This window comes from Ascaphus truei, chromosome 2 (assembly GCF_040206685.1).
Source record: "Ascaphus truei isolate aAscTru1 chromosome 2, aAscTru1.hap1, whole genome shotgun sequence".
Lineage (NCBI taxonomy): Eukaryota > Metazoa > Chordata > Amphibia > Anura > Ascaphidae > Ascaphus > Ascaphus truei.
In genome coordinates this window covers 481956045-481976130 of record NC_134484.1, presented here as the reverse complement: position 1 = coordinate 481976130, position 20086 = coordinate 481956045, and the positions used below count along the sequence as shown (strand labels likewise).

The 20086-nt window shown below is 48.6% G+C and overlaps 1 protein-coding gene across 4 annotated transcripts in view; it reads right to left on the bottom strand.

The window, feature by feature from the left end:
- LOC142488033 (uncharacterized) overlaps positions 1-14529 on the bottom strand; it is a 68831-nt gene extending 54302 nt beyond the window's left edge. For 2 of the 4 annotated variants that reach the window (XM_075588384.1, XM_075588383.1), the window contains exon 1: positions 12790-14213. In XM_075588384.1, coding sequence (XP_075444499.1) covers positions 12790-12806 — 17 coding nt within the window. In that variant the 5' untranslated portion in view covers positions 12807-14213. Of the gene's footprint in view, positions 1-12789; positions 14215-14250 lie in introns of those variants that run through there. The other 2 variants (XM_075588380.1, XM_075588382.1) reach the window with 2 other exon arrangements.
- Between the last annotated feature and the right edge of the window lie 5557 nt (positions 14530-20086).

The following is a 20086-nucleotide window of genomic DNA, read 5'->3' as shown; positions in this document are numbered from 1 at the left end:
AAACTTATTGTCTGCTATATATATTCTGTAATACATATACTCGGCACGTCAGTCTGAACTACGGAGCCTGAGGGAACTGATACATGACTCTGTGTCATTTATTGGGATCCGGGGTGCACCCAGGCTCGTGTTATACTAATTTGGCAATCCACATCTGAGCAGAGACCCTGACATGGGAAGGGAACCTCAACATTTGGCGTAGCCGGCAGGATCCTTGTGAAGGGACACCGGAACAATCCTGGACCCGTCTCTATCCACGGACGACCGTCCCCTGGCCGGACTGATTGAGGCCTGAACAACCTCTAAGGACAAGGTAAGATATATTCAGAATATATTTTCACCGAACTCCTGTCAGTCTGTTCAGGTTGGCGTTCTCTTGGTTGAGTCTAGTGATATCTATTGTTAGATAATAATAGGACCGTCCATACAGGTGACGGTCCGGGGAGTGTCTGCGCACCTTTCCGTCTAGGTCAATTTATCACTGAGACTCAAGAATCCCGGTACCGGCTGGTAGTGGCGCAGGTTCATACGAGGTTGTTTTAGAAGATAGACAATGTTCTCGAGGTTATTCACAAAGGAAACGGTGCCCCCTGGCACCAAAGATTCCGTAACTCTTGTGGCAGAAAGAGAGGGCAAAAAATACACGAAGAAATGTAAATTGTTATTCAAACTGTTAGATTTACCCCTTACGGGAAGATTGCAACCGAAGTTGTTAAGAACAAATATGCAAATGTGTAAGGGGAAACTGAAAGATGAAGGCCTGTGGGAAAATGCAGAGAAATTTCTGAGTGTTGCTATAGATCTTCAGAAAGAAGGTTATGAAGAAGTAGAGTGTGGAGAGAGAAATAAGAAATGTTATTGTTATGTGAAACCAGAAAATGTGACCCCTGGTTCGGTAGTGGCAGAAAAAGACCAAATGTTACAGGGAGATCCACCCCCATACCCGCAGACGACCGGTAGACCCTCTTCCTCAGCCCCTGTACCGGCCCCTTATTGGGTATGTTCTGTTTGCCAGTGTCAAAATCCCAAAACACGGGAAAATTGTTATTATTGTGGGGCCGCCCGACCGTCCATGTCCCCCGATATTAAAACTGGTGAGGCTCTTGTGTGCCCCTTAGTCACGCCCACTGGCCAGTATTTTAATCCCAAAGCCAAACCAGCCGACCCTGTTAAAATGTATCCCAGTATACCGCAAGATTGTCTGGTTCAGATGGATAATGGGGCCCCTGCTGAGGAAGATGCAACCTCCGCCGGGACCCCAGCTTATCAGGCACTACCATATTCTGACTCTTTTGTTACCTATGATGAACCCGAATCACTGTTTGAACGTATATTTAGCGGCCCAACCCGTCAAATTATTGTAAAAGTGATGCAGGCAGACATTACTAGCTTGTCGGTTGGCGCGATAGTTAATCCAGCAAATGGGAGGCTCCAACATAATGGGGGCCTTGCTAAATTAATTTGTGAGAAAGGGGGTGAGGCCATACAGCGTGACTCTAATATTTATATTCAGAAACATGGAGAGGTATCAGTCGGGGGTATAGCTGCCACCGGGCCCGGAGATTTACCCTGTAATTTAATTATCCATGCAGCAGGGCCAGTGTATAGGGACTATGCTCCAGAAAGAGCCAAACAACTCCTCCAAGCCGTTGTCCATACATCCCTAATCTATGCTTCCAGCCTCAATAGTGCGGCCATGCCCAGACGCACTATAGCGTTCCCTCCCATTTCTGGTGGGCTTTTCGGGTATCCCATAAAAGAATGTATCCAACATATAGTCCAAGCAGTACTCAGTACGATCAGAGAATCACCCCTCAATCTTGAAAGTATTCTGCTTGTTGCCAATGACTGTCAGGCCACTGCTTTTTCAAGCCGCCTGTGCTACCTCAGACACGGTCCGCTCTTTTCCTATTGTAAAAGCAGAACACGGAAATGCTCCTCCCGTCTCCCAACCGTGGAGTGAAGACGTTCCGGAAGGAGCAGTTAGGTACATCAAATTCACGCCCCAACAAAGCTCCACCCTCTTACAGCAACTCCCCGATCCGGAAGACAAGCCCATGCCCTTTTATAGAATGTTACGTCAGATTCAGCAGAACTACTCCGCAACATGGGCTGATTTAAAATCTCTCACCATGTTAAAAGCGGGAGACTCATTTTGGCCCCTTGTTGAGAAATCCCTCAATGATGCTAGGATAGTTGACACCACAGACTATAAATCTGGAGAAGACTTCCTAGAACAAATACAACTATGGGCCCAGGATAGACTCACAGAGCAGACTGAATCACTAAAGGATGTCACCCAAGAAGCTACTGAATCAGTCGAGAAATATCATACTAGACTACTCCAAATGTTTAGAGATATGGGGTTCTCCACCAGCAATAAATTACAAGCCAATCTGCTAGCAGCAGCATTTATGGATGGACTTACTCCCAAGCTACGGGCTGCGGTCCAAGAAGGGTGTCCCTGGATGACCTCATTAGGGTACACAGAAGCCCTCACAATAGCCAAAGCTTTCCAGAAGAAACAATCTTCCGTGAAGAAGACGATGGTAGCTACCCCAGAAGAAAAGGAGGATGATCGAATTGGTGTTTTGTATAGCGCCTCACCTGAAGTACCAATGCAGCCACCGCGCCAATTGTACCCACCAGCCCCTCAGTACCAGGAGTACCAGGATAATTGTACAACAACACCTCAGTACCAGGGAAACCAGGGATATCAGGATGGTCGTGCAACAAATCAACAAAGGCCTAGAGGACCATGCTACCACTGTGGCCGTATCGGACATATCAAGAGGGACTGTAGAGATCGTGTGAGAGGAATCCCACCCGTACAACCATTACAGGCCCAGCAGCCACCTTCTTGGCGTAGTCAGCCACCTCCCAACTGGCCACAGTCCCAACAGCCGTTACAGCCCCAGCAAGCACAGATCCAACAAAGACTGCCGTCTCCAAGACCATATCCTCATGATACTTACCCTCCTCCGCAAGATCCACCCCCGCAATGAAGCCAGGCCCAACCCGTCTCCACCATGGCTGCCATATCCAAACACACCTACCCTAATGGTTCAGCTGTCACTCTACAAGTTGCTGGTGAACCAGTCTCCTTTATGGTGGACACGGGAGCGGCCAGATCCGTCATATCAGCCAAAGATCTACCCAGAGGAATAGACCTCTCCCCTGACTTTATGACTTGTATTGGAATCACAGGACACTCAGTCGAAACTCCTCTCACTGTACCAGTCCATGTAGGACCTTTCCCAGAAGTTATGTCCCGATTTTTAGTCTCTGGATCCTGTCCTGTTAATTTATTGGGAGCAGATTTACTATCCCATATGAGAGCCACCCTGCAATATGACGACTCAGGATTACGGGTACAATTGCATGATCCCAACTGCCCAGAAGAACAAGAAGCATCATGTTGTCTCCACGCTCTCCCAATACTTCTCCAGCAGATATTAACCATGAACCCTCCATCTCCTGTCCCACAGTGGGTGAAAGACAAGGTATCTACCAGTGTGTGGTCCCAAGGCCCGGATGATATTGGTCGTCTGCCAGTCCCTCCTGTAAGGGTGGAACTTAAGCCTAACGTCATACCTCCAAGAGTACCACAATACCCACTGAAGTCTATAACAGAACAGAGTCTTCAACAGCAAATTGCGATGCTTGAAGAAAAAGGAGCCCTGATAAAATGTTCTTCACCTTGTAACACGCCTCTGTTTCCAGTCCAAAAGAAAACAGCAAAAGGAGAACCAGCGAAGTTCAGACTGGTTCAAGATCTCAGGGCAATCAATGCCGCCACCATTCTGGAAACTCCAGTTGTGCCTAACCCACATACTCTTCTTAGCCAAATCCCGCCTAACTGTGAGGCCTATACGGTCCTGGATTTGGCAAATGCCTTTTTCTCCGTGCCTCTTCACCCAGACTCTCAGTATCTTTTCGCCTTCACCTTCAGAGGAACTCAGCGTACCTGGACTGTCATGCCACAAGGTGCCCAGAATAGCCCTAACCAGTTCACACAGGCCATGAAGTTCTGCCTTGAACCCTGGGTACAAGCCCATCCGGAAATCACGTTACTTCAATATGTGGATGATCTTCTTATATGTGCCCCTTCTGTTCTAGTGTGTGAACAGGCCTCAGTGTCCCTACTGGTCCATCTCGCATCTATCAACTCAAAGGTCTCGGAAGCCAAAGTACAGTGGTGTAGCCCGAAAGTTGTTTTTCTTGGTCACTGTGTATCTAAAGGCGAAAAACATCTCACTCCCGACCGTATCGAGACAGTCGCTGGATTAAAAATGCCCACAACTGTGCGCGGTCTACAACAGGTCTTGGGACTCATCACCTTTTGCCGCCAATGGATTCCTAATGCATCACAATATATGCAACCTCTGTATGAAGCTGTGAAAAATACAGAGCTACTCCATGATGCAGCCCACAGAACAGAATTACAAGAGTCCTTTCAAACGCTAAAAGATCTAGTTACGCGCGCCCCTGCATTGGGCATCCCAGACTATGACCAGTTTTTCACTCTTTTCGTGGATGAATATGATGGGTTCGCCGCCGGTGTCCTCGCACAACCACACGGTAACCGAATGAGACCTCTGGCTTACTACTCTGCTAAATTGGACTCAGTATCACAAGGGCACCCATCCTGCTTCAGAGCAGGACAAGCAACATTGGAAATTTTCAACAAGGCAGCGGACATTGTTCTGGGTCACCCTCTTGTTATCCAAGCACCGCATGACATACATGCTATCCTGAACCTGTCTAGGCCGAAATACCTAACCATGCAACGTTTACTGAGGCTACAGTCTGCACTGCTAATACCGGACAATGTCACTCTGAAGAAATGTACAGTACTCAACCCTGCAACTTTGATTCCGGTGGAAGGGGGTATCCATGAGTCTGAAGACCATGACTGTATAATAGAACTACAGCGGCAAGGTACCCCATCCCGGGCTCAACAGACGCCTTTCGAAAACCCTGATCTATCCTTCTTTACTGATGGTTCCAGATTTGCTGATGAACATGGACGTTTCCATACCGGATACGCCGTCACCACAGTCGACCAAGTGATCCAAGCAGAAGCTCTCCCCAGCCATATATCGGCACAAGAAGCGGAGATAATTGCTGTCGAAAGAGCCTGTAACCTCGCAGAAGGTCAAAAGGTCAACATTTACACAGACAGTGCCTATGCTTTTGGAGTCACTCATGATTTTGAAACCATTTGGGCTAATCGTGGATTCATTACAGAGATGGAACGCCGGTCAAGCACGCAGATGCCATAAGAAGACTATTGGACTCTCTACAGCTACCCAAGGAAGTGGCAGTAGTAAAAATCAAAGCACATGGAAAGGTGAATACACCTGAGACACAGGGAAATTTCCTTGCGGACCAAGCAGCCAAGCAAGCTGCCCTTCAAGAAGATAAGACTCGAAAAAATCCACCGTCATCAGCGTTGCAGGAAGCCACAGTTGTTGCACCAGTAATTACAAGAAGTGCCAAGAAAAATCCTCCCATGGACGATATAGATCCTTACCAAGAACAGATGAAGAAGGAACAAGGAACAGTACCCAAAGAAGAAAAAGAGAGCTGGGAAAAGACAGGGGCAGCACAAGAAAAACAAACTGGACTATGGAAAATTAAAGACCAGATTTGTGTGCCCCGACACATGTACCATGCAATCGCCACCTGGGCACATGGACCTACTCACAGAGGACATAACCAAGCATTAGCAGTAATAAACAAGTTGTACTTTGCACCTGGTATAAGAAGGATTTTGGTGGAACTGAATAAAGCTTGTGTCATCTGTCAAACCTGCAATCCATGAAAATCTGAACCTACACCTCCAAAACATCTTGTGAAGCCAGACTTTCCCTTTCAGAGAATACAAATTGATCATATCCAGATGCCGAAGTCAGGACGATATGAGTATGCACTTGTGGTAGTGGATATGTTCTCAGGATGGCCCGAAGTCTACCCAGTACCCAATATGACAGCGAAAATCACTGCTAAGAAGCTAATCACTGAACTTTGTTGCAGATTTGGATTCCCTGAAGTAATAGAGAGCAACCAAGGACCAGCCTTCACCGCCAATATCTTCAAGGAAATATTGGAGGCCCTGGGCATGAAACAAGCCCTCCATACCCCATATCACCCCCAAAGTAGCGGGAAGGTTGAACGGATGAATCAGACCCTTAAAACAGCTCTACTAAAAATGACCCAAGAGAGTCAACTCCCCTGGCCCGACCTTCTACCTATAGTTTTGTTCCATGTTAGGACCACCCCACAGGTTAGATCTGGGTTGTCTCCCTTCGAAGTATTATTTGGAAGTGCAGTCAGAATTAGGGATAATAAAGGGAATATAAATCTCACTGAAATGCATGATAGGCAGGTATATTATGTTATCAAATTAAGTGAAGAGTTATCTAATCTCCATTCTGCAGTGTCACTTTCTCTTCCAGATTCCAGCACGGATGACACAACCCATGAAATAAAGCCAGGTGATTGGGTGTATGTAAAGAAGCACGTGAGAAAACACGCACTGGATCCCAGATACACAGGCCCTCATCTGGTAACTCTAGTCACACCCACCTCAGTCAAGATTCAAGGAAAAACTACCTGGATCCACGCATCTCATTGCAAGAGAACAGCGACACCTCTTTCGGAGAAAAAATTATTCTGTATATCCTTTGTTTGTTAGGTTTGGGGGAGGCACAAGAGATTGCTATCACCCAACATGAAGGGGCAGTCACGTTTTGGTATAATTCATCCAATACTCATGTAGCTACCTTCTCCTTCGATTACTGTAATATTGTCAGCTGTCCCTCAACCGATTGGCAGTGTAATATGTACCGAGACACTTCGAACTCTAGAGCCATATATATATATGTGTTACAGACAGTTATTGGGGACAGGAATGTGATTACTGGGGAGCAGTAGGATGGAACACGGGAACAGATTGGGGATACCAACCACAGAATGGCCTAGCACGAAAAGACAGAAATGGCAAGTCTCTAATCAGTCGAATGATCTTGCGAAAAACTGGTACATGTCTAGTCAGTGGTAAGACGGGTAAAATAATGAAACTCATATTAACTATAGAAAACCCGAGCCCCGGGGACGCTGGTGTATATGTTCTAGGAAATTGGATGAAAGGGGGTACAAGGGGAGCCTACGGGAAGTTCAGAATTCAGGATATGTATAACTCTAAAGATTGGCAGATGTCCCAAAAAAACCCCAAGATAGAGAAAAATCCCGTGGCTCCCCGGATTCAGACATTTCAAGGTATGGTAGCCACAGCAGATCCCTCTTTCCAAGACACACTGGCCATAAAAACAGGTTTTCCAGACACCAACCTTTGGTTGGAATGGATAAGATACACCACTCAAAAAAATAACAAAAGTAACTGCTATGTTTGTGCTGCAGCTAGGCCCCATCTCGGCACAGTGCCTTTAAACATACCCATCAATGCAGAAGAATGTTTCATTAGTCTATATACCAATACAAGTACCAATCACTCCCAGTGTGAAGATTGGAAACAAAAATATCCACTCACAACAAAAAACCCAAAACCAGGGGAAGGGATCACTGTATACAAGGGGAACTATACCTGCTATGAGTCTCTACAGGGCAACAGGTTTTTAGGTAATTTCTCCCAAGGATATTGTGACACTTTCTCTAATATTTCCAGTATTAAGTTACAAAATCAGGTCCAATCGTTAGGAGATATATACTGGATATGTGGGGATCTAAAATTAAGAACCAGACTTGAAGGTAACTGGACAGGTCAGTGTGCACTGACCAAAATTCTAATGCCAATGCATATAATCCCTGTTGGTACAGAAAAATCTAAGGTATTATCATCACCAATTAAAGTCAGTAAGCGAGAAGCCCCTGCAGGAAGTTTAGACCCACATGTATATATAGATGCCATCGGGGTACCGAGAGGAGTTCCTGATGAGTTTAAGGCCAGAGATCAGGTAAAAGCTGGGTTTGAGTCATTTTTGATGCCCCTAGTCACGGTTAATAAAAATGTAGATTGGATTAACTATATCTATTATAATCAACAAAGGTTTGTGAATTACACCCGTGATGCGCTACAAGGCCTGGCTGACCAACTTGGACCCACTTCCACTATGACGTTCCAAAATAGAATGGCTTTAGATATGATATTAGCAGAAAAAGGGGGAGTTTGCCATATGACTGGAGATGCGTGCTGTACATATATTCCCGGGAACACAGGCCCGGACGGTAAGGTTACCACAGCTATTAATAAACTGAAAGATTTGTCTGATGAACTTAAAAGAAATTCTGGTATAACAGACCCATGGGACAAGTATTTCTCGTGGCTGTCTGGCTGGCGACAATGGTAATGTACAACAAAGACAATATTGATCTGGAAGATATACCACTGCAGAAATCACCCAAGATGTTCAATTACAGTACAACCAAACTCGAATAAGGGGTGACCACTCTAGAATCCCAGACCCTAGTGTGTTTGTTTGAGGTCAGGGAACCCTTTTGTGTATACTGTAGGTCTTCGAGTTTAGCGAGCCAGAAGTTGTCGGGGATGGGACAAGCCCATGAACAGCCGACCAACACCCTCAGGTAGGGACTCTAGCACAAGAAACAGAAATTAGGGACAGACCCCTTCCTATACAAAATGTCCTTTTAGTGTCTAGGGGGGAATGTGAAGGTAATAAAGTATTATAAGAAACTATTCGTCCATTTTGTATGCATTCCGCCATATTGAATCTGCTTTAACTGCAAGGCTTGGAAATAACGCAGTATGTTTTTATATAAGCTAATAAGTCTCTCTCTCTCTCTCTCTCTCTGAGGTGAATCGAAACTCAACCAGGAGCCTTTTTGCTAACTCTCGGTTTCCTGTGAATTCAGCTGGTCTACAGAGAATCGAAACTGAAACTTATGGTTTACAGAGAATCGAAACTGAAACTTATGGTTTACAGAGAATCGAAACTGAAACTTATTGTCTGCTATATATATTCTGTAATACATATACTCGGCACGTCAGTCTGAACTACGGAGCCTGAGGGAACTGATACATGACTGTGTGTCATTTATTGGGATCCGGGGTGCACCCAGGCTTGTGTTATACTAATTTGGCAATCCACATCTGAGCAGAGACCCTGACATGGGAAGGGAACCTCAACAACAGCAAAACATGCAGGCATCAAGACATTTGCATCAAAGACACAGGCCTGATGACATGCAGACATGAAGAACAATGAAGGACTTTCTTGCATGAAGAACAATGATAAAAGGGTGGCTCTTGACTTATATATCATTTCAACCCTTGTATCCCAGCTTACGGCCCCGTGCCGTCTAGCAAACGTCCCTTTCAAGCTTTTGAAGCTCGGTTTGGACTTCCAGGGTCCAGTGTAAAAAGTTACACTTACTCTGGTTAATTTCCTTTTGGTCAGTTTGGGCCAAGCATAAGCAATTAGCAACTTAGCCTTTGATGACCAGGTAATGTGAGTCCTAGCCTTTCCTGCTCATCATCATAACAGGGGGGTTCCTCAGAACTCAACCAAAATTTCATATTTACTGCAAATCACCTCATAACTTGAGTTCAGTAATACATACAGTCCTATTTAGCATACAGAGGTAACCCAGCTTTAAGGTGTCAAGACCATTTGGTTCCTCATGCATTACAAAAGGGCAGGCATTCTGCCTGTACATTTGCATTAGCACACCATTAGCATTCTGCCTGTATATTTCAAAAAGTGCAGAAAGGCACTTTATCAAAAATATATGTTCCTCTTATGACAAAGTTATATTTTTAATATGTGGGTACTTGGGGGGTTTCCCTGAGGCTGCACCCCAAAGCTCAGGGTGCTAGCTTACTCCGTTCCCAAACTACCAGTTTTCAGGTAACTGTTTATTCAGCACTGCCTTTTGTCACCAACCTGGGTTTAAATCACAGGACAAACCAAATGCATTGCAGTTTTAAAACACAGAGAACCAATATTTAGGCACAAGCTTGCATTCCCCCATCTGCATCTATCATGTGGGGTTCTAAAACCTTCTCTTCTCTAAGACACCAGCTAAGAATACCTTGCTGGCAGACAAGACAGGTTAAAATCCCCCCCCCCTTTCCCCTCATGTTCCAGACATCCCTGCCCTGCAGCTATTTCTCATAAGAGGCCACCCATACAAGGCAATCCACTTACAAGCTGACACAGGCAGTTGCAGGCCCATGAGGCAAAGGGAATACACAGATAACGCATTAACTAGCCCACTGGGCTTACAGTTAACCCCACATACACAGTTCCTAGTTTATAACCCTCTGGGGGGACAGAATAAAAGGAGAACAAAAATTACAGGCAACACAGTAAGGTACAAGATTAGACCCAAGAGCTGACACTCTCAGCCCATACCATATGGTTTCAGGGGCAGCCAGCCAGGCTCCACCTTTATTAAGGAAGGCCGGCTACGCCTACCGCCACAATTTGTAGCATCGGCAATTAGCAATTAGACTGTAAGCTCCTCGGGGCAGGGACTCCTCTTCCTTAATGTTACTTTTATGTCTAAAGCACTTATTCCCATGATCTGTTATTTATTTGATTACTACGTGTATTACTACTGTGAAGCGCTATGTACATTTATGGCGCTATATAAAGACATACAATACAATACAATACAATACATCGGGACTTTTGTGGGCTCATACCCTTTTCTCTACCATTACAAGTGATTATACACTGTTACATGCACCACACAATACTTAGTTACTGGATATATTGGACTTAAGATTTGGCTTTAAGACCTGTTCCATACTATTGATTCATCCGTCTGGGTCTTATTGGATTATTCATAGGATCCACACCTGCGCTGTTCGCTATTAGAGCGCCCATTTGGGATTCATAGTTGTTAGGGACAGTAGAGAAGGCCAGAAGCTGCATTTGTGTTAAACCATCCATTTTGTCTGTACTGGTCTGCTAAAATCATGTAGTCAGCCTTTTTCTGAAATATAAATTTCCCATGTATTCAGCTTCTGCCAAGATACATTTTCTCTTTACTCAGCTTTTTGCTGAGATACATTTTCTTATGCTGTCAGCTTTCTGCTGTTTTAATCAGTAAGCAATAGACTAGTTCTATGGGAAAGGCAAAATCACCTCACATAGTTGCTAGAGAAATCAAGGTTGTTGATAACGTAGACAATGAAAAGGCTATGTATTTCAGACAGTGCCTGTCTTGGGAGAATTACGCCCCAAGATCATTCCATTAATATGTCCTGCCCCTAATCTAAGTCACGCCTAAATCACGGTTAGGTTACGCCTACGTTACGCCTCTAACCATTACTTTCTTATTTCTGTATAAAAATTTTCACCCTATGCTTAATAAACGAGACTAAGGATTTGAAACCTTGCTTGTGTTTCGTTTCATTTCTTTCATTTCCCTCGTACGTTTTATCAGATCAGAGCTAGCAGAGCCAGGACGTGGTAAAGCTTCCTGGGAAGTCTGCAGGGTGCAGTGCTGTGTGTTCGTATCCAGTCACAGAGGCCTCCAGCCCTTTTTCCAATTGGCAGGGCAGGTTCCTTCAATTTCCCTCATTCCTTCATGTGTGGGTAATCTATTTGTGATAAATACGTCAATGCAGAATATTTCGCTGGTTTGTTACACTTATTTATATTCTACAGGGGTCTTTTACCCTATATTTTGAATATTTATACAATTTTAAAGTTATCTATTTTTATCAGCATCTTGTTATCCCATTGCCTATAAAAGCTGTGCACAGAGATGCAGCGCTCTCTGTGCCGCCCTTACAGACTGCGGGAAGATCGCAGCGGTAGAACTTAGAAAAAGGCTGAGATAAGGACACAGTTAACCAGAGCGGTATTGGCATTTTTCTGCCTCATGGTTTGTGACTTGCGGTAATACTTTCTGATTCTTTCTGAATACCGTGATAACACAAATGTCAGACCGTGAGGTAGGGTCATGCCAAACCGTTCCATTAGGCACCGATTTTATCGAAGTGACTAGAATGAGCTCCATTGTATCTGTAGGATTCCTGACATCCCGTTCTCCAGGACCTGCATCTGGTCACCAGCACCTGTTCTGTAATTACTGTATATACACCACCAGCAGTGAGTGCACAGCGTGATACAGGAGCACAGATATACACCTATATATCAACAATATTATACAGAATATAATAGAATACATACAATATTCCTCTCTGCCCCTTCGCCCCCCACGGTGCGAGGCTCCACAGAGTCTGGGTCTTGGGCAAAGGGTGTGAGGTTGCCTTGTGTCAGGCCAGGATATGGGTGCTCCAGAATAATGGCAGGGCCCCATCTGGCCTAACACCTAGGCATCTCTGAGCCTATTCAAGTATGGCCCTTGGACAGACACAGCGGCGCCAAGCCTGGTAGACATCTTCCGGAATCCATGACTTAGAAAGCCCTCAGCTCATCAATATCTATACGTATTAAACTATTCCCATTTAATTAAACATGTGGTGTCCTGTCTTCTGCGAGCTACAAGTTGAGTTCTTATTCTGGTGTCAGGAATGGAGCGAGTGTAAATATTCCCTACATTCACTAGCCTCATTCTTGGTACACATTAGAAAAATACTTTAACCTTTTAAAACACTGCAAATCTGCTCAGCTTCATAACCTTAGCGTGAGCACCTTCCTGAACCCCTACTCTAGGCTCAGGATACCTGGGCATGGATGCAGGTTCCTTTGCTACAGTATACTGTCTCCCGCAGGGTGTTATAGGGGGATGACAAGACAGGCTTCTGGGGTTTTGCCCGATCGTACTCACAGGTGCAGCGCCTCCATCTCGTGCAGCTCCCAGGTGTATGGGGAGAAGTCTCTGCAGGAGAATCTCTTCACCCTCTTCCCAATAGACTTCACTCTCAGACAGGAGGTATAGTAAAACCCAGGTCCTTTATTCTCCCTGTATTCAGCACAGCAGTTGGTATCAGCTTTCAGGTTTTCCACCCTCAGGATGTCCTTGGACTTCACTCCCAGCCTATGTGCACTAAGAGCAGTGCCAGCTCCTCCCTTATCCCCTGGTGGGATAAGAGGAATAGTCTCCCACCGCTCCCCAAGGGGAGGGCACACAGTATGCAGAGCTCTGCACACTGATCACAGGTAGACTTTGCCTCTCAAGGTAGAGGCAGACTGACTAAATCAGGAAGTACAGTGCATTAAATACAGATCCAGTCAGCATCACCCCTGTGCCTCTAATTGTACACAAGACGTGATGACACTACCTTTTCTGACTGCACTGCAATGAGTGGGGAAAACCCATGATTACTCATGGTAACCTACCCTTACCAGAAATTACTGCACAGGAGGAGGGCTAACTGATAGTCAATTCTAGCCAGGGCTACATATGTATGTACATGGGCCAGTTTACATGCATGTACGGTATATAGCTGTGTATGTACACTGCTTATTGTGTGTGTGTGTGTGTGTGTGTGTGTGTGTGTGTATTAATAAGTGCAGGTATGTACACTGCTTTCTGTGATCTTTGTATATTTGCACCATTTAGAAAATGAGGGTTAACCCCTTGTATGCTACAGACACGAGGCTACCACATATTTGGGTTTCTATATGGCGGCGCATACACAGAGACCTAGACACAGCACCCACCTCTATGCCTGGGGTCACCCTGCTCTCCCTCAGCTGTAGTTCTGCACTGCAGATTGGGGGAGGGAAGAGGGCTCTGTCACTCACTTCTACATCTCCAGTTCTGCACAGACCTCCCCCCCCCCCCCCCCTCTCTGCTCTACACAGACCTCTCCTCCTCCCCCCTGTCCCAGACACATTGTTTAAAACTAGGACATGAAAGAATGCAGCAGATATTTGGGACATCAGAACATACTGTCAGACCAGGTCTGTCCCCGGGCAAACGTGTCAGCCTCACACAGAGAAGCTATAGCCCATAACACACACATGATGCTGGCCCCTGTGGTAATGAAGGAGTTAAACTCCAACCAATACTCCCTCAATCTAATTACTTTCTAACTCTATTTAATAACTTTCCCAATCTTATCCTCACTGATTCCTAATGTTAATTCCCAATGTAAAATAACCCCCATTATCTCCCAGTCCCTGTGATACCAGGAGGAGTAACCCCCCCAGTGCCAGAGGCTCCCCCTCACTATCAGAGGCTCAGCCTCTCAGGCTCCTGTGTGTAAGGAAGCTCAGAGCAGCACTGGGATAATGTGCACAGGTCACACAAGGGAGGGGAAGGGAGGAGGAGGAAAGCACTTACCCAATAACACAGGCTGAAGATCTCTGTGCAGCAGGGGGTGGGCAATGTGAGGGGGACACAGGAAAAGGGACTTAGAGGCTTCAGAGCCTATTCCTCAGTGTGTCCCCCCCTCAGTGCCTGAGATGTGCACTTTATCCCCTCCTCACTGTGTGTGTACTTCCTATGGAGGGTGGGGGGAGCCCCTGTGATCTCTCAGTCCTTCCCTGTGGGAGTGACCTGGATTCCCCCCTCAGGATGTGGGACAGTCTGTGCTCAGGGTCAGTGTTTCCTGCCGGAATCACATCTCATCATGGAGAGGGAAGAGGGGAGGCCAGAGCGCCTCTATCCAGCTCCTTCTGAGCTCATATGGAACAGTGACCCCTAGTGGGCTCCCAAGCAAGGTGCGGTGAGTGCCCCCTGGTGAGAGCACGCTTTGGCAATACTAAAATGTTCTTTCGCCAATAAAGCCCCTGTGTGGCCGGGCGCCAGTTAACTAAAAAAAAATAATAATAAATCGCTGGGTCTCCCTGTGGCAGTGCCAGAAGTAGGCTGGGTTAAGCTTCCGGTGCGCTGGCGTGAGAGGGAGGCCCTGCGCGCCGGCGTGAGAGGGAGGCCCGGCGTGCGCAGGAGCAGCATCGGGAGACAGGTGCAACGGGGCGGCAACTGCTGTGACCAGCCGCCGGGCCCCTCGCAGCACCTCCACCTCACCCCCCCCGAAGTCATTGGGCTGTCCCGCTACCCCCCCTCCCCATCGGGCCAGAACCGCTGCCCCCCCCCCCCCCCATTGCCACCGGGCCGTCCCGCCATCGCGCAGCATCGGCCCCACCCCAGTAAAGTGGCGTGATGCCTGCAGCGGGGCCGGCGGCAACTGCTGTGACCAGCCGCCTGGCCCCCCGCTGCATCGCCACCCCCCGCGCTACATCGCCACCCCCCCGCGCTACATCGCCACCACCTTGCTGCACTGCCAACCGCCCCCTCCCCCCGCAGGACAGGGCCGTCCCACTAGACCCTGCAGACGCGGGACACCCCTGTACCGCCGCCCCACTGCAGCATTGGCCCCCGGCAGCATCGGTCCCCCCCAGCACCGCCACCAACACCCGCAGGCACCGGCACGCCACTCCCCTCCCCCCTTGCAGGTAAGTCTGATTTTTATATATGGGTATTGGGGTATTTTTATATTTATTGGTGGGTGTTGAGGTATTTTTATATGGATTGGGGGGGGGGGGTATTTTTTATATGGATTGGGGGGGGGGGTATTTTTTATATGGATTGGGGGGGGGGTATTTTTTATATGGTTTGGGGGGGGTATTTTTTATATGGATTGGGGGGTTGGAGTATTTAATATATGGATTGGGGGGTGTTTCCACGGATGTGCAGTTAGATACTATATCCACCATCATGATTGCCAGGATGTGAGGGATCGTTCGCGTATCTCCCCACTGTGTGAGATGCCGCGCTGCCTACTTATGTGGTGACGGGGCCGCGGATGTGCGTATAGCTAAGCCGTTGAGTCCTCTTCGATGGACCACGGCGTCACGGTCTCCAGCAGCACGACACCATGGTTACAGAAGACACTTTCTTCCCTCGCATTGGCTGCCTGATGGTACTGCATACACAACTCTGATCCCTGTGGATCATGCAGCTGTGCTGATGACGGGCATAGTGCGACATCAGCGACTTTGGCTCTGATCATGGGACTTGATGCACGGCCAATCAGCTACTCTGGTTGAGTCATTTTGGTGGGGTATTTAAGGGATCCACTGACCATTAGTCTCAAGCACGACCCTGAGGAAGGTCCCACGAGGACCAAAACGTTGGTCATGTTTGTGCTATGTTTATTTTTGAATACAAGTTTTCTTATTTACCTTTGAGTGCTGTCTTGTGTCTGCTCCTGCTGGAGTGGATTCATTCTCTCTCTCGCTCGCTCTCTCCCCGGCCTTCCAGATAGTGGTGTGAGCAAGGCTGAGCCGCGCTCACACTCGGCACTGAGCCCCTGCAGCCGCAATGAGAGCAGCTTTAGCAGGGGCTCGCGCACGCTCGGGGAAGCGTGTGTCTCACCAAGTTTTCAAATTTGGTGCTTGCCGGAGCGCAGGGCCGGTCACGTGAGCTGGTTCGCCCAATGAGGGCGAACCAGCTCCGTGACATCACTGGCCCGCCCCCAGACACGAATCTGACACACCCACGGACGGCGCGCTGTGTAAGGCCAGGGAAAGCACCGCTTTCCCTGAGCCTCAGCGTGCCTCCGCACTGATTTAACCAATATGTCCCAGGCCTTCGATATACATATCTCCATCTATGTGTAACATAGCCTGCCGGCAGTTACTTCTTTTTCTGGGCCTTTCCTCTGTCAGGCAGTGGAGAGGTTAATTCCTTTCTTAGGCCTGTGTGTGGGTATTCAAGCTTTGAATAATGTATCGGTATTCAAGGGCGGGCCTAGCAACTCTGAGGATGTCAATCTAAGGCATCGGGCATGGTCAGCGCGTAAGTGCTGAGGCGTGCTGGTGCTTACCAGTGAGCCCCTACAGCCGCAAGGAGAGCGGCTTTAGTAGGGGCTCGCCTCCGCAAGCGGTATACTGTGTGCCCGTGTGTGTGTGTGTAGTGACGTCTGGCGGTATAATCTGTGCCCGTGTGTGTATGTGTGTAGCGAGGTCAGGAGATATACTCTGTGCCCATGTGTGTGTAGTGAGGTCTGGCGGTATACTCTGTGGCCGTGTGTGTGGTGACGTCTGGCGGTATACTCTGTGCCCGTGTGTGTAGTGACATCTGGCGGTATACTCTGTGCCCGTGTGTGTAGTGATGTCTGGCGGTATACTCTGTGCCCGTGTGTGTAGTGACGCCTGGCGGGATACTCTGTGCCCGTGTGTGTAGTGACGCCTGGCGGTATACTCTGTGCCCGTGTGTGTAGTGACGCCTGGCGGGATACTCTGTGCCCGTGTGTGTAGTGACGTCTGGCGGTATACTCTGTGCCCATGTGTGTAGTGACGTCTGGCGGTATACTCTGTGCCCGTGTGTGTAGTGATGTCTGGCGGTATACTCTGTGCCCATGTGTGTAGTGACATCTGGCGGTATACTCTGCGCCCGTGTGTGTGTGTGTAGTGACGTCTGGAGGTGTACTCTGTGCCCGTGTGTGTAGTGACGTCTGGCGGTATTCTCTGTGCCCGTGTGTGTAGTGATGTCTGGCGGTATACTCTGTGACCGTGTGTGTAGTGACGTCTGGCTGTATACTCTGCGCCCGTGTGTGTGTGTGTAGTGACGTCTGGCGGTATACTCTGTGCCCGTGTGTGTAGTGACGTCTGGCGGTATTCTCTGTGCCCGTGTGTGTAGTGACGTCTGGAGGTATAGTCTGTGCCCGTGTGTGTGTGTAGTGACGTCTGGCGGTATACTCTGTGCCCGTGTGTGTGTGTGTAGTGATGCCTGGCGGTATACTCCGTGCCCGTGTGTGTGTGTGTGTGTGTGTGTAGTGATGCCTGGCGGTATACTCTGTGCCTGTGTGGGTAGTGACGCCTGGCGGTATACTCTGTGCCCGTGTGTGTAGTGACGTCTGGCGGTATACTCTGTGCCCGTGTGTGTGTAGTGACGTCTGGCGGTATACTCTGTGCCCGTGTGTGTGTAGTGACGTCTGGCGGTATACTCTGTGCCCGTGTGTGTGTGTAGTGACGTCTGGCGGTATACTCTGTGCCCGTGTGTATACTGACGTCTGGCAGTATACTCTGTGCCCGTGTGTGTGTGTATAGTGACGTCTGGCGGTATACTCTGTGCCCGTGTGTGTATGTGTGTAGTGACGTCTGGCGGTATACTCTGTGCCCGTGTGTATGTGTGTAGTGACGTCTGGCGGTATACTCTGTGCCCGTGTGTGTAGTGACGTCTAGCCGTATACTCTGTGCCCGTGTGTGTAGTGACGTCTGGCGGTATACTCTGTGCCCGTGTGTGTAGTGACGTCTGGCGGTATACTCTGCCCGTGTGTGTAGTGACGTCTGGCGGTATACTCTGTGCCCGTGTGTGTAGTGACGTCTGGCGGTATACTCTGTGCCCGTGTGTGTAGTGACGTCTGGTGGTATACTCTGTGCCCGTGTGTGTAGTGATGCCTGGCGGTATACTCTGTGCCCGTGTGTGTATTGACGCCTGGCGGGATACTCTGTGCCCGTGTGTGTAGTGACGCCTGGCGGTATACTCTGTGCCCGTGTGTGTAGTGACGTCTGGCGGTATACTCTGTGCCCGTGTGTGTAGTGACGTCTGGCGGTATACTCTGTGCCCGTGTGTGTAGTGATGTCTGGCGGTATACTCTGTGCCCATGTGTGTAGTGACATCTGGCGGTATACTCTGCACCCGTGTGTGTGTGTGTAGTGACGTCTGGAGGTGTACTCTGTGCCCGTGTGTGTAGTGACGTCTGGCGGTATTCTCTGTGCCCGTGTGTGTAGTGATGTCTGGCTGTATACTCTGTGACCGTGTGTGTAGTGATGTCTGGCTGTATACTCTGCGCCCGTGTGTGTGTGTGTAGCGACGTCTGGCGGTATACTCTGTGACCGTGTGTGTAGTGATGTCTGGCTGTATACTCTGCGCCCGTGTGTGTGTGTGTGTACTGACGTCTGGCGGTATACTCTGTGCCCGTGTGTGTAGTGACGTCTGGCGGTATTCTCTGTGCCCGTGTGTGTAGTGACGTCTGGAGGTATACTCTGTGCCCGTGTGTGTGTGTAGTGATGCCTGGCGGTATACTCCGTGCCCGTGTGTGTGTGTGTGTGTGTGTGTGTGTGTGTGTGTGTGTGTGTGTAGTGATGCCTGGCGATATACTCTGTGCCTGTGTGGGTAGTGACGCCTGGCGGTATACTCTGTGCCCGTGTGTGTAGTGACGTCTGGCGGTATACTCTGTGCCCGTGTGTGTGTAGTGACGTCTGGCGGTATACTCTGTGCCCGTGTGTGTGTTGTGACGTCTGGCGGTATACTCTGTGCCCGTGTGTGTGTGTAGTGACGTCTGGCGGTATACTCTGTGCCCGTGTGTATACTGACGTCTGGCAGTATACTCTGTGCCCGTGTGTGTGTGTGTATAGTGACGTCTGGCGGTATACTCTGTGCCCGTGTGTGTATGTGTGTAGTGACGTCTGGCGGTATACTCTGTGCCCGTGTGTATGTGTGTAGTGACGTCTGGCGGTATACTCGGTGCCCGTGTGTGTAGTGACGTCTAGCCGTATACTCTGTGCACGTGTGTGTAGTGACGTCTGGCGGTATACTCTGTGCCCGTGTGTGTAGTGACGTCTGGCGGTATACTCTGTGCCCGTGTGTGTAGTGACGTCTGGCGGTATACTCTGTGCCCGTGTGTGTTGTGACGTCTGGCGGTATACTCTGTGCCCGTGTGTGTAGTGACGTCTGGCGGTATACTCTGTGCCCGTGTGTGTTGTGACGTCTGGCGGTATACTCTGTGCCCGTGTGTATAGTGACGTCTGGCAGTATACTCTGTGCCCGTGTGTGTGTGTATAGTGACGTCTGGCGGTATACTCTGTGCCCGTGTGTGTGTAGTGACGTCTGGCGGTATACTCTGTGCCCGTGTGTGTGTGTAGTGACGTCTGGCGGTATACTCTGTGCCCGTGTGTATACTGACGTCTGGCAGTATACTCTGTGCCCGTGTGTGTGTGTGTATAGTGACGTCTGGCGGTATACTCTGTGCCCGTGTGTGTATGTGTGTAGTGACGTCTGGCGGTATACTCTGTGCCCGTGTGTATGTGTGTAGTGACGTCTGGCGGTATACTCTGTGCCCGTGTGTGTAGTGACGTCTAGCCGTATACTCTGTGCCCGTGTGTGTAGTGACGTCTGGCGGTATACTCTGCCCGTGTGTGTAGTGACGTCTGGCGGTATACTCTGTGCC